General features: G+C 42.9%; 1 protein-coding gene across 3 annotated transcripts in view; it reads right to left on the bottom strand.

Annotated features, from left to right (window-relative positions):
• Positions 1–415: 415 nt before the first annotated feature.
• The window catches only part of ssbp3b (single stranded DNA binding protein 3b), a 14288-nt gene continuing 837 nt past the window's right edge, over positions 416–13866 (bottom strand). Inside the window, exons 2-18 of one of the 3 annotated variants that reach the window (XM_027171306.2) lie at positions 13345–13417; positions 13157–13218; positions 12971–13055; positions 9703–9792; positions 6227–6295; positions 5935–5994; positions 4760–4820; positions 4569–4627; positions 4283–4347; positions 4132–4180; positions 3462–3497; positions 3144–3198; positions 2978–3042; positions 2558–2627; positions 2436–2464; positions 1989–2087; positions 416–1667 (exon numbers count right to left, since the gene is read on the bottom strand). In XM_027171306.2, coding sequence (XP_027027107.1) covers positions 1635–1667; positions 1989–2087; positions 2436–2464; positions 2558–2627; positions 2978–3042; positions 3144–3198; positions 3462–3497; positions 4132–4180; positions 4283–4347; positions 4569–4627; positions 4760–4820; positions 5935–5994; positions 6227–6295; positions 9703–9792; positions 12971–13055; positions 13157–13218; positions 13345–13417 — 1060 coding nt within the window. In that variant the 3' untranslated portion in view covers positions 416–1634. Of the gene's footprint in view, positions 1668–1988; positions 2088–2435; positions 2465–2554; positions 2628–2977; positions 3043–3143; positions 3199–3461; positions 3498–4131; positions 4181–4282; positions 4348–4568; positions 4628–4759; positions 4821–5934; positions 5995–6226; positions 6296–9702; positions 9793–12970; positions 13056–13156; positions 13219–13344; positions 13418–13866 lie in introns of all 3 variants that reach the window. The other 2 variants (XM_027171305.2, XM_027171308.2) reach the window with 2 other exon arrangements.

Raw genomic sequence — 13866 nt, forward strand, 5'->3', positions numbered from 1 at the left:
AGGGAGGGGGTCAATACTTTATGCAGAACAAAGTGAAATGTCTAGTACGTGGGTCTGAGCTCCCAAAACATCACTCAAGTCTTTTTAATACCAATCCAATTAATCAACATTAAGTTTTATTACCACAAACCAGCCTGACTTCTCACGGCAGTACACATTACCTGCAGACTCGCTTCCTTACAAAAAACTGCTGAAAGTCAAAGGCACATTTCTGTTCACCATATTTAACTTCTACTGAACTCTTGTCCAGTAATAAGAATTGAAAGGTGTTACGTGGGGGGTGGGCTCCTCACACGAGCACAGTATGTGTAATTGTCCATAAAATTGTACAAACAAACTGTATAACTGATTATTAGCACATGGCTTCAGGGAAAATATGCACAAATCTTTGAAACACAAGACCAGGACACACAGAAAGGAGCCAAATAATTTAGTTGTCAATATATAAACAAGCATTTTTGCCCAAAGTATGATGTACAAGCTAACAAAAGCAGTGTAAAACAACTTTGTAAATGCAGAAGCATTACCAAAGGTTTGTATAAATAGAATAACTTACGATTCTATCTGTACTATGAGTGAGTCTGACGGCCCTCTGACAAAAAGCATAAAACCAAAATCTGCAAAATATCACAAGTGGGGCTGTTTCACACGAGCACCTTCGGCAGGAGTGAAGCTACAACAGGCCTTATGGAACCTTTAACAGCCCCAAATATCAAAATAAAACAATTGAGGCACATGGTAGTGATTAAAAAAAATAAAAACCAAACATAATGACATGGGAACATGACAAATTCAGCATTACAGGGGATGCTACAGCAGCTGAACACATCAGAGGGACAGTCAGGTGAAAACCTGGACTTTTCTCAGAGTCTTTCACCCATAGGTAGTTTGTGTTCGTCTCCGATCAGAGTGGAAATGTATTACTCAGTTGTGGGAAAGGTTGGAGACAGCAGCTGATGTAAGGGGATCAGTGCAGGGGAAATGCTCCAGCTGTAGGAGCAGTCAGAACAGTTAGTTTTCAAAAGCAGTGATGTGTAATAGTAGGAAAATAAAACATTAAAAAGCAAACACAAAAAAAAAAGTACAGAATTATTAAAATGCTGAGCTTTACACTGAGAAGAGGCCGAAGTCTCATGTGCTGAAAGGAAAATACTGAGGAAAAGGCAACAAAATGCAGACAGACGTCAAGGCCACGTATGAAGAGTTCAGTGTCGGTGTGGAACACGTAAACCATGCTGAAGATGAAAGTGGACATGATGCTGTTCCTCTGAGGTTTTAGCGGCTACACATCCAGTGGACCATGAATGATGCTCCTTTTTTGTTTTTGTTTTTTTTTTTACATTTTTTTTTAAATTATTTTTATTTTGTTTTTTTATTTTTTACAAAGTTGGCCTTGCAGGAGAAAATGACTGAATTAAAACAAGGACAGCCCCCTCTGGTTTGTGTCAAGTGGGTTAGGTTAAAGGGGTAGAGGTGAAGAGGGGGTGTGTATCATAAAAAGAAATAAATGAAGATGTGATATTGCAGGAGACCAGAGGTGAAGCAGAGGCAGTTGCGTGGCCAGAAAATCCTGTACATGTTTCTCCATGTCTCTGTAATGGACGGCCAACTAAGAGGCTTCCAAAGATCACACATCACACACTCATGGTCATGGAGGGAGAGTATTGCTGTGTAGGAAGTGAAACAGACGGTGATTAAATACATCGTTAAAGCAAGTAAACATTCCATATTAGATGGTTTCATATTTTGCAACTATAAAGGAGAAACATCATAAAAAGTGTGACACCTGTTTTCTATTGGCTGTGATATTTAGTCACGTCTCATTTTAATATTATCAACAACTTTGTAGAAATCAGACCTCAGGCTTAAAGACCCTAAGATCTAGGGTTAGACTAAAGGGTTAAAAGTTCTAAAGTGTCCAGAGTTTAAATGTTCAAAATGAAATGAGACAGTGAGGAAGGTGAGGAAGTGAGGAAGGTGACACTCACATTCTCATTCTGGAAGGAGTGGAGGTAACTGCCTCCGGTATCATCGTCTCTTGGGGTTCCCAGGTTGTTGCTCATGTTGCTCATGTTATTGGGTGAATTCTGTACAGAAAGATTCATTTAGTCAGATAAATAACCCTAACCCCAACCCTAACCCCAACCCCAACCCTAAAACTAACCCCAACCCTAAACTCTAACCCGTTTTCAGTCGATGCTTCTACAGAAAAACATTAATGCTTTCATTACACACCAAGATCACTGACCATAACAGATTTTTTTTCCAAAACTCATTTAAGTAAAATATGAACATCATTAATGACATCCCATAATTATATATTTATATTCATATTTGCTATTTGATATTGTTAACATTGTTATATTTACAAAATATCAGACAGATATAGAGACTAAATGTGCTTTATGGTTAATCTCCTTAAAAAAATAAATCACCTTTGGGAGTCCATCCAAGTCCCCAGAACCTAAAGTAATGAATAATAGCTCAGATGTGACTCGTGTGTAACGTTCACACTATAAAGAAACAATTAAAAGATGAAATGAAGTTTTTTTACCACCATTCATATGCATGGGATCCATTCCAGCCATCGCCCCTAGGGGGCCCTCTGAACCCGGACCAATAGGAAACTACACAAAAGCAGGGGACACTTTAAAAAATTGGCAGTATTAACACACACACACACACACACACACACACACACACACACACACACACAGGTGGTCTGTATAATGTTTGTGTGTCTGCAGCTAATGAACAGTATACATGATAAACAGATTAGTTCTTTAGACCTTTCACTAATCCTGATCAGAACAATTCCGTGTCCCACTTCAGAAAGTTTTGTCCTAGATTCAGTCACACACTGTTCGGTTTCTACCTAACACTTATTGGACTAATTATGTGTCTGAAAAAATGTACTGGCATTATATTGTATTTCAAGGTAAATGACACCGTGACCAGGAAACGTCTCAGTCCTTACATTGGTCCTTCCTCCTCCACCCGAGTTCATCATGGTGTACAGGTTTTCACTCGAATTGTTGGAGTCTGAAAGGAGACGTTACCTGTTAGCAAATTGTCGCTGTGTTTTTAATTAGTGCTAATTTGCTAACTAGTGTTCAGGAGTGATTAGTGAAAGTGACAAACACCTGCAGGGCTTGGGACAATTCCTGGGGTTCCTGGGGGTCCACCTCCCTGAGGTCCCTACAGAAAACAGCAAAAAGGTTTAGTTCACGTCCAAAAACCCTGAACACATTTAATGAAAATAAAGTGTGCAAAAAAGTAGCTTCTATTTGACACACAAGAAAATGAACACATGATTTGTTTTGGATAAAGAGACAGTATTAAAATATTACACTAAACTGTAAACCTTCATCCCAGTGACAGGAGTTAAATCCTGAGTGGTGTGTGTGTGTGTGTGTGTGTGTGAGACAGTCACTAACTGAGGCAATAGCTGCTGTACTTACCCCATATGCACCAGGAGATGGGGAGGAGTACGGCATCTGAGACAGAGAGGCAGGCAGGCAGACAGACAGACAGAGAGGCAGACAGACAGACAGGCAGGCAGGCAGACAGAGAGGCAGACAGACAGACAGGCAGACTCTTATTTTGTGTTTACATTCAGATCATAACCCTAACTGAATTCATATACAACATAATTTGTAAAATCTAACCACAACACGACAAAGAAAACCCTCCCTGATCTGAATGCCCCCCCTTGGGCTCTTGGGGTAATCGTATTTAGTTTTGGGTGAATACATTTTCATATTAAATCAGATCCATGTAATAAAGAACAGAAGCTTTACCACACACACGTCACTGTGACTCTGACTCAGCAGTGTATTCACTGCTTTGTGTACTTACATCACAGTAGTGTGTTGACATGTAATGCCCTGGTGTGTACTTATTGTCTAGCAGTTATATCACAGTAGTTGACATGTAATGCCCTGGTGTGTACTTATATCACAGTAGTTGACATGTAATGCCCTGGTGTCTACTTTAATACTAAAACATTACTGTAACACAGCTATACAGGTGAATTACAGCATTATAACAACAGCTAATATTCAGTGTTTAAAGCTAATATTAAACATCAGCAGGGAGATCCTATTAAAGTACAACAGGAGGCAGACTCACATTGTTAGCATTGGGATTTGGCCAGGGTGGTCTGCCATTCCCCGGACCCCTGAAACACATCATCATGAAGGTGAAAGATGATCACTATGATGACATTTAGTCACCATTTTAAACCAGAAAAAGATTGACAGACAAAATCCAGTTTCCTTACATAGCGACTCCTGGCATTCCAGGACCCATGGAGTTGTGTGGGGGTCTCATCCCTCCGCCGAAATTCTGCAGGAGAAATGTTCAGCATATTTAAAGGAATGTATGAGGAAGGGATTTGAACCAATGCTTAACTTGTGTCCTGAAACATACCACATTCATACTGAGGCTCTTATTGTAGTGTGTGCAGAATTAAGGGAACGTCCACAGTAAACTGAATGTTCTGAGTATATTTATGGCTATAAAGGGGACAGGGGATAGTCAGAGGAGAAAAGCCATGCTGGTGTTACCTGGGGTCCGGGGCCCATAGGTCCCATTCCTCTAGGAACATTCATTCTTTGCATCGGTCCTAGATAAATGAAGTAAATTAGATTAAGATTAGAAAACACTGATGTTAAGGACAATGTGTGTGTGTGTGTGTGTGTGTGTGTGTGTGTGTGTGTGTGTGTGTGTGTGTGAGAGAGAGAGAGAACACACTCACCCTGAAGGCGAGGGTCCATATTAGGGAGCATAGGCTGAGCTGCAGGGACGCCACCTGGAGGCTTCAGAAGGAAACAACACGTCACTCATGAGGGCCCGAGCACACATTGGCCATTTGGGGCCCCTTAACATGCTCGAACTCTTGATTTGACACACACGTCAGAGTCGGGCGACACTAGGCTCGGGCAAAGGCTGGAATACGGGCGTGGCAGGGGGGCTCTGTAGCGCCCCCTGTAATGCAAAAACAAACATTTGTGCACAGATCGGGCAATTATGTACGCACATGTACGAGAGTCGGGACGCATATAGATCTCATCGACCCCAACAACTTTCGTGCTCTAAACTATTAGCTCCGCCCAACAGGAAGTCGGCCATTTTGGATTGTTTTATAAGTGCATGTGGTGAACTTTTAAATACTCCTCCTAGGGAATTCATGCGATTGACACCAAACGTGGTGAACACGATGCCGAGACGTCGCACTTGCTAAATTCCGAAGGGATTATTGATATCTCGAACGGTGCTGCCATGGCGAGGGGACGAATTTATGGCGAATTCAGAGAATGCTTAATCTCGCTGTGCTTATTGTGAGTCCCGGGTATAGCGCCACCAACAGGCCCCAGGAAGTGTGTCAGTCACAAAGGTGGATTTTTTCACAGTTGCATGCAATGAACTTTTAAATACTCCTCCTAGAGGATTCATGCGATTGAATCCAACGGTGGTGAACACGATGCCGACATACATCACATTTGTCGGCTGTTATGTGTGGACAAAAAAGGTCAGACAGGGGTGTGTCTCTTAAGTGGCTCACTAGCGCCCCCCGTTGTGTAAAATGTGGGGTTTCATTAACCTACAGTCCCCAAATGGGTCAGTAACAACATAAAATGGTCCACTGATATTTACCCACTTGCCCACCGTGCATTGTGTTCTGGGAGGCACCGTATAGCGATAAAAAAACAATCGAGGGCCGCCATCACTGCTTGTAGCTATATTTCAGTGTTGATTTTGTAAACATGGAAATTTACAGATGACAAAAATAGAAAACTACAGAGATTAATATTGTAATATATTAATATTATGAGATTATAAATATCATATTCTGGTGTGTTGTCTGCTACCGAACACATGTAGTAAACAATACAATGCTGGTAATAAATGTGTCAGCTTGCTTGAGCTTACCTGGTTGCCCATTCTGATTGGGGGTCTCGGACCTCCACCAAATCGAGGAGACATGAATGGCTAGAACAGAAGAATGCGGGTTAGATCCTGGTTCTTTAAACACCACACAAACAAACTTACAAACATAAGTAAGACTATTTCCTGAAAGCATCATCAGAGTTTAGAGGATTAAATGCTCATAGTGACATCTGACACCACTCTGCTTGCAGAAAAAGAGAAAGAAGAGAAAGAGAGAGAAAGAATAGGCAAAAAGAGAGCAGGTGGGAGGAGGAAATGTGCAGGGAGGAGCTACCTGGCCATGGGGTCCCATCATGCTGTTAGGAGGCTGAGCGTGAGGAGAAGACTGTGAGCCGGGGGGGCCCTGAGAGAGCGAGAAGGAGACAGACAGACAGTTACAGATAGACAGACCAACTGACAGACAGGGGTGGGGCTGTGGGGGCATTAGACTATTTGGGCAGATGGAGAAAGAAGCAGGATTTCAGCCTACAGGTGAAGTGAAAAATTACACATCGAAGCAAAAACACAGCAGCAGAAAGATTAACGTCCGCAGAAATAATAAACCAACATGTCTCTGCACACAGAACCTCCACCCTCTCACCTGATACACCTCCGCCCTCTCACCTGATACACCTCCACCCTCTCACCTGATGCACCTCCACCCTCTCACCTGATACACCTCCACCCTCTCACCTGATGCACCTCCACCCTCTCACCTGATGCACCTCCACCCTCTCACCTGATGCACCTCCACCCTCTCACCTGATGCACCTCCACCCTCTCACCTGATGCACCTCCACCCTCTCACCTGATACACCTCCACCCTCTCACCTGATGCACCTCCACCCTTTCACCTGATGCACCTCCACCCTCTCACCTGATACACCTGCTCTGTAAAACTGCAGTGTAAAGTGTGTGTCATACGTCACTGTACCACAGGTTACCGGTCAGAAACGCACACAAACTCTTAATTTATTTGGGACATCATGGGTCTTCATACGGCTTCATCGATCTTTATGAACCTTCACAGGGCTTTAAAGGTCTTCAGTGTATCTCAGAGCCTCTCACACAACATAACCAACATCTGGGATCTACTTTCAGTGGCAGAGCTGCTCATTGTCTCACTGAAGGCACTGGTGTTTTCCTCACAGCTGAACAGACCACTGAACATTAAGGTGAGTCCTGACACCACTGAACATTAAGGTGAGTCCTGACGCCACTGAACGTTAGGGTGAGTCCTGACACCACTGAACGTTAAGGTGAGTCCTGACACCACTGAACATTAAGGTGAGTCCTGACGCCACTGAACGTTAAGGTGAGTCCTGACACCACTGAACGTTAAGGTGAGTCCTGACACCACTGAACGTTAAGGTGAGTCCTGACACCACTGAACGTTAAGGTGAGTCCTGACACCACTGAACGTTAGGGTGAGTCCTGACACCACTGAACGTTAGGGTGAGTCCTGACACCACTGAACGTTAAGGTGAGTCCTGACACCACTGAACGTTAAGGTGAGTCCTGACGCCACTGAACGTTAAGGTGAGTCCTGACGCCACTGAACGTTAAGGTGAGTCCTGACACCACTGAACGTTAAGGTGAGTCCTGACACCACTGAACGTTAAGGTGAGTCCTGACGCCACTGAACGTTAAGGTGAGTCCTGACGCCACTGAACGTTAAGGTGAGTCCTGACGCCACTGAACGTTAAGGTGAGTCCTGACACCACTGAACGTTAAGGTGAGTCCTGACGCCACTGAACGTTAAGGTGAGTCCTGACGCCACTGAACGTTAAGGTGAGTCCTGACGCCACTGAACGTTAAGGTGAGTCCTGACGCCACTGAACGTTAAGGTGAGTCCTGACACCACTGAACGTTAAGGTGAGTCCTGACACCACTGAACGTTAAGGTGAGTCCTGACACCACTGAACGTTAAGGTGAGTCCTGACGCCACTGAACATTAAGGTGAGTCCTGACGCCACTGAACGTTAAGGTGAGTCCTGACGCCACTGAACGTTAAGGTGAGTCCTGACACCACTGAACGTTAGGGTGAGTCCTGACACCACTGAACGTTAGGGTGAGTCCTGACACCACTGAACGTTAAGGTGAGTCCTGACACCACTGAACGTTAAGGTGAGTCCTGACACCACTGAACGTTAAGGTGAGTCCTGACACCACTGAACGTTAGGGTGAGTCCTGACACCACTGAACGTTAAGGTGAGTCCTGACACCACTGAACGTTAAGGTGAGTCCTGACACCACTGAACGTTAAGGTGAGTCCTGACACCACTGAACGTTAAGGTGAGTCCTGACACCACTGAACGTTAAGGTGAGTCCTGACACCACTGAACGTTAGGGTGAGTCCTGACACCACTGAACGTTAAGGTGAGTCCTGACGCCACTCAAGTGTCATATAAACTCTGTAATTGAAGAGAAACAGGGTCAGAACACACATGTGTGGTTGATTAAGGCCTGGGGGATCAGATTGGACTCAAAATTGGGCTTGGAGCATCACCACAACTGGCAACTAGCAGACAAAAGCACATACAAATACAGAAAAAGCAAAGTCAAAAAAGGAAGTGCAAAAAACAACACAGCAAAATTCTTAACCACAAAACCAAGAAACGTCACGAAGCATCAGGGGCTCAGAGGTGGCTCAAGGCTGATGATCAGGGCTCAAGCCCCAGCACTGCCACTGTTGGGCCCTTAAACAAGGCCCTTAACACTTACTGCTCCAGGGCCACTGTATCATGGCTGACCCTGTGCCCTGACCCAAACCTCCAAAGTTGGGATATGCGACGAAAGAATTTCACTTTAATGTAACGTGACAAAAGTAAAGGTTTTTTTAAGCCTAGCGGTTAAGGTGTTGGACTACTGATCAGTTACGGCTTTTGGCAGACAGCCTCATCTACAGGGACGTACAAAAGTGCTTAAGTCTCGATGATTCCACACTAACACTGGTTCACTTGGGAGTCTTTCCACCAGAAAGACCCGGGTGCTGGTTCAGAGCTGGTGCTTCTGCGAAGAAGCTAAGAACCGGTTTGCCTTTGCATCGGTTAGAGAGCGTCACAGTGCCGAGTCTAACGTCACTGTGTACGTGTCATGTTACACAGCAGCATTAGTGCAGCAGCAAACACAACGTCACAAATGGCGGATGTTGCTTTACTGTTAATGCTCATGGCTTTGTGAACCTACATTAACAGCCAAATGCGGCTAATCATGACTTAAAATGGTGCTATTGATGTTCTCTCTTGTCTTGTTGGTCACAGGAACACCGCCAATAGAAACATATACCTCGAGTTCAAATGCCAGGTCCACCAACTGCTGGGCCCCTGTGCAAGGCCCTTAAGCCTTAATTTCTCAGTTGGATAAAATGTAAGTCACCCTGGCTTCACCCTCACCTCTCTAGTGTAAAACACTGTGCATTAAATGCTCATGTGTACCAACAACCTGAACAAGAACAAATCTGAAAGAAAACTGACTATATTTTATAGGACATCTCCATATCAGTGTGTAGATCAGATCGGGGATAAGCAGATTGTTAAATATAAAATCTAGCTGTGAACCTGAGATTAATGCTGAATACAAGCCCTTCATTTGCAGGGGCAGATTTTCACACTCAGACCTTCTGCTGAAATTCAGTTTAATGTGAATTTAAAGCAAAGCCGAACGTCAATCTTTCTACAGAGCGAATAATCTGCAGTCAGGATTAAAGATAAAAGAGAACTGTAAGAGAGAGAAAGAGAGATTGTGAGGACTTTGTGAGGATTGTGGTACCTGGAAGAATCCGGGGGGCATGGGACCACCAGGCATGCCATCTCCAGGGGGCATGTTCCCCATCACAGGGCTCGGAGCTGCAGCAGCGCTCTGCAAACACACAAATATATAAATAATCTGGACAAACAAAAAAAAAAGCCCACAGTGTCCCTTCATCCTGCAGGTATTAAACAGCAGAGACATATTCAGTGTTCGTTACAATAGTATTTCAGCATTAATATAAAAATGATATTTATATTATTATTATTATTATTAGTGATAATAATAATAATAATAATAATAGATATTATTATTATTATTAGTGATATTGTTATTATTATTATTAGTGATATTATTATTATTATTAGTGATATTATTATTATTATTATTAGTGATATTATTATTATTATTATTATTATTATTATTATTAGTGATATTATTATTAGTGATATTATTATTATTATTAGTGATATTATTATTATTATTAGTGATATTATTATTATTATTATTATTATTATTAGTGATATTATTATTATTATTATTATTATTAGTGATATTATTATTAGTGATATTATTATTATTATTAGTGATATTATTATTATTAGTGATATTGCCTCCCTCAGCTACAGGACAAACCCCAATCAGATCTATTGGTTATCATGGGCAGAGCTAATTTATGATGCACTGGGCTTTGCTGTAGTCATGGTTACCAGTCCCGTCTCCTCCCACAGTAGATGGTGTGTAAATACAGTAGGCAGAGGATCAGACACATTCACAAGCGGCAGGTTTTATTCGGCCTCACTCGGACTTTTGGTTCAAGATCATGGCAGGTTTTTTTTTTTTTGCTCCAGTTAAAGATTTGATAAGCGAATCTAATGAAGACCCCCCACCCCAACACACACACACACACACACACACACACACACACACACACACACACAGTAACGCAAAGCCTGTGTCTCTCCGCAGTCTGCTTTTTTGTTGCTTCCTGACAGCCATCAATCACTCCTTGCTCCACCCACTGCTTCCCCAGAGAGGGCCTCCTCCCATGAGGAAAAGCCTCAAGCTAACATTTCGCTTTAGAGGCTACAGACACCACCACAGCCTCCCCCATGCCCACCACAGCCTCCCCCATGCCCCCTACTACCGCCCCCACTGACCCTCCCCCTCCCCCAGTAAACAGCCAAGCCTAAACACGAGACACAGACAGGAACAAAAGCCAAGAACGACAGAGCGCCTACTCTGATCCTCTAAGTAATCGACCCTGCAACCCCCAAGCACCCCATTTACACCCCTTCCCCCAAACAGCCCCCATAACTCTGCCATGCAAATCAAGCTAGAAACAATAATAAATATCAGTGATTTGGTCATGCCACTTTTAACTGTGCACACTTTACAATTAATATGACTTATGTGATATCTCTCTCTCTCTTTTACACACACACACACACACACACACCTCTCACCTTCAGCATGTTAATACACTTCAGGAAACTGATCAATTGAAATTCTTCCTCTAGACTAATAACTTGTACACGATTTTTTTTATATTAATCCATCATGCAGCAGCTCACTAACAAAATAGGGAAGAAGAAAATTCTCATTTTACATTTTTATAAAATGCTAGTAAATATTTATTTGTCTATTGACTATTTTTATGAATGTGATGAAACACTGTGTCTCTCTGAGCTCTTATGTGATTAACAGTGTACACTGAATAACCAGATTACAGGCCTGAACACAAGGCCAGAGCTTGTGGATATTCTGCTGTCCAAATCATATAAAAGAGCCGATTATTAGCGTAAAGAAAAACCCGCTCAGCTTCTTCATTGGCAGCAACTCACAAGCCGATTCCTGTTCGGTCAGATCTGTAATCAAAACCACGCTCAAGTCGAGTCCCGTCAGAGCTGTGAGGTGGTCAGATGGTCGACGGCTCCACAGGCCACCGGTCGTCCAAGACAAATCAATCTTATTTGCATAAGTACACTTGAGTTCATTGAGTTGTTTTTACAGACTTCATGGAACACCTCACACTCATTTAGAGGACATAAAGATTAGTGTTCATTTGTCTTCAGATAATTCAACATTTATTTCAGTTTCTGGACGAAAAAACTTTCACTAAAAAATATTACACAGAAATATCGAGTTAATCCACAGAGAAAACCAAAGCCAACAGAATAACACACACACACGAGCCGTGACATCACTGATCACCACACACACACACACACGAGCCGTGACATCACTGATCACCACACACACGAGCCGTGACATCACTGATCACCACACACACACGAGCCGTGACATCACTGATCACCACACACACACGAGCCGTGACATCACTGATCACCACACACACACGAGCCGTGACATCACTGATCAACACACACACGAGCCGTGACATCACTGGTCACCACACACACATGAGCCGTGACATCACTGATCACCACACACACACGAGCCGTGACATCACTGATCACCACACACACACGAGCCGTGACATCACTGATCACCACACACACACGAGCCGTGACATCACTGATCACCACACACACACGAGCCGTGACATCACTGATCACCACACACACACGAGCCGTGACATCACTGATCACCACACACACCAATGATGATCTTTAGCAGAAACTAATACATTTAATTTTAATGTACACAAAATATAAAAATGATCTTTTCCAGCTCTCAGCACATGACAAACACTTGTGCTGTGTGACATCACATCTATCTAATGTTTATAAAAGACTTTCTCTTACAAACACTGAGCACTGAACATAACTACATGCAGGACATTTTTACTTTATCATTCTTTTTTATATTAGAAATAAAAGATCTTAAATCTTCTTCTACTTTGACCTTTTCCCGTTAGGGTCACCACAGAGAATTGTCCTCTAACTCCATCACCTTCATGTCCTCATTTAACACATCCATACATCTCCTCTGTCCTTCCTCTTGTCCTCTGACCTGCAGCTCCATCTCCAACATCCTTCTACCAATATAACATCTCCCTCCTCTGTACATGTCCAAACCATCTCACCTCAATCATATCTTAAATAAATAAATAAATAAATAAATAAAATCTATTAACCTTCAAGAGAAGAGTTTAGTTATTAAAACAACACACACCATCTGTGTGAACATTTTCAGTGCATTTTGCTAGAATGTGCAAACCAGCTCAGTGGTACATAAAACACCACCACACTGTGAGGCCCTGTGTGTGTGTGTGTGTGTGTGTGTGTGTGTGTGTGTGTGTAGGAAATAAAATACCTATACTTACATAGTCATGAAAAGCCTTGGCTTCACTTGAATGTTCACAGGAGTCTCTCCGCTCTGGTGCGGCACAATACAGATCCCAGAACACACTTCAGGGAAAACACACAGACAAGTAAACACATCAAATGGGAACACCAAAACAACACACACACACACACACACACACACACACACACACACACACACTCACCACCACCAGGAGTGCAGGAACCCAGGTGGATCCCCCAGAGTGATGTTCTTCTCCCATCGAATCTGAAGATTAAACATTCGACAACAGGGTGAAAGGTCACAATATCACACACACACACACACACAACACTTAACATTAAACAGGAGAACAGCACACTAACACACAATCAACACACAAACACAGCTCACCTCTGACAGGAAGGTCTGAGCAGACTTCTGTGCACCAATGTGGAGCAAATACTCGTAAACATACAGAGCCAGCCTGCAACACACACACACACACGCATACACGCACACACACACACACACACGCATACACGCACACACACGCATACACGCACACGCATACACACACACACACACAGAGGCATTAGCATAACCGTAATAAAGAGAAATGATCAAAGTATTAGCATTCGTGATGTTCTAATTAGCAGGTATTAGCTTCCCTCATTATCGCCCTAATAATAGCCATTAATTATAAATATTAATATTAATGTCTACAGAAAACACCGTCAGTAGGTTTGGGGTTAGTAATGTGTGCAAAACAGGGAATATAAAACATCTGCAGTTTAATTTCACATGTAAACATCATGATTAACATTTACACAGACACACACAGAGAGACAGACACACACACAGAGACACACACACACAGAAACACACACACACAGAAACACACACACACAGAGACACACACACACACACACAGAG

Source organism: Tachysurus fulvidraco, chromosome 14, assembly GCF_022655615.1.
Source record: "Tachysurus fulvidraco isolate hzauxx_2018 chromosome 14, HZAU_PFXX_2.0, whole genome shotgun sequence".
NCBI classification, from domain to species: domain Eukaryota; kingdom Metazoa; phylum Chordata; class Actinopteri; order Siluriformes; family Bagridae; genus Tachysurus; species Tachysurus fulvidraco.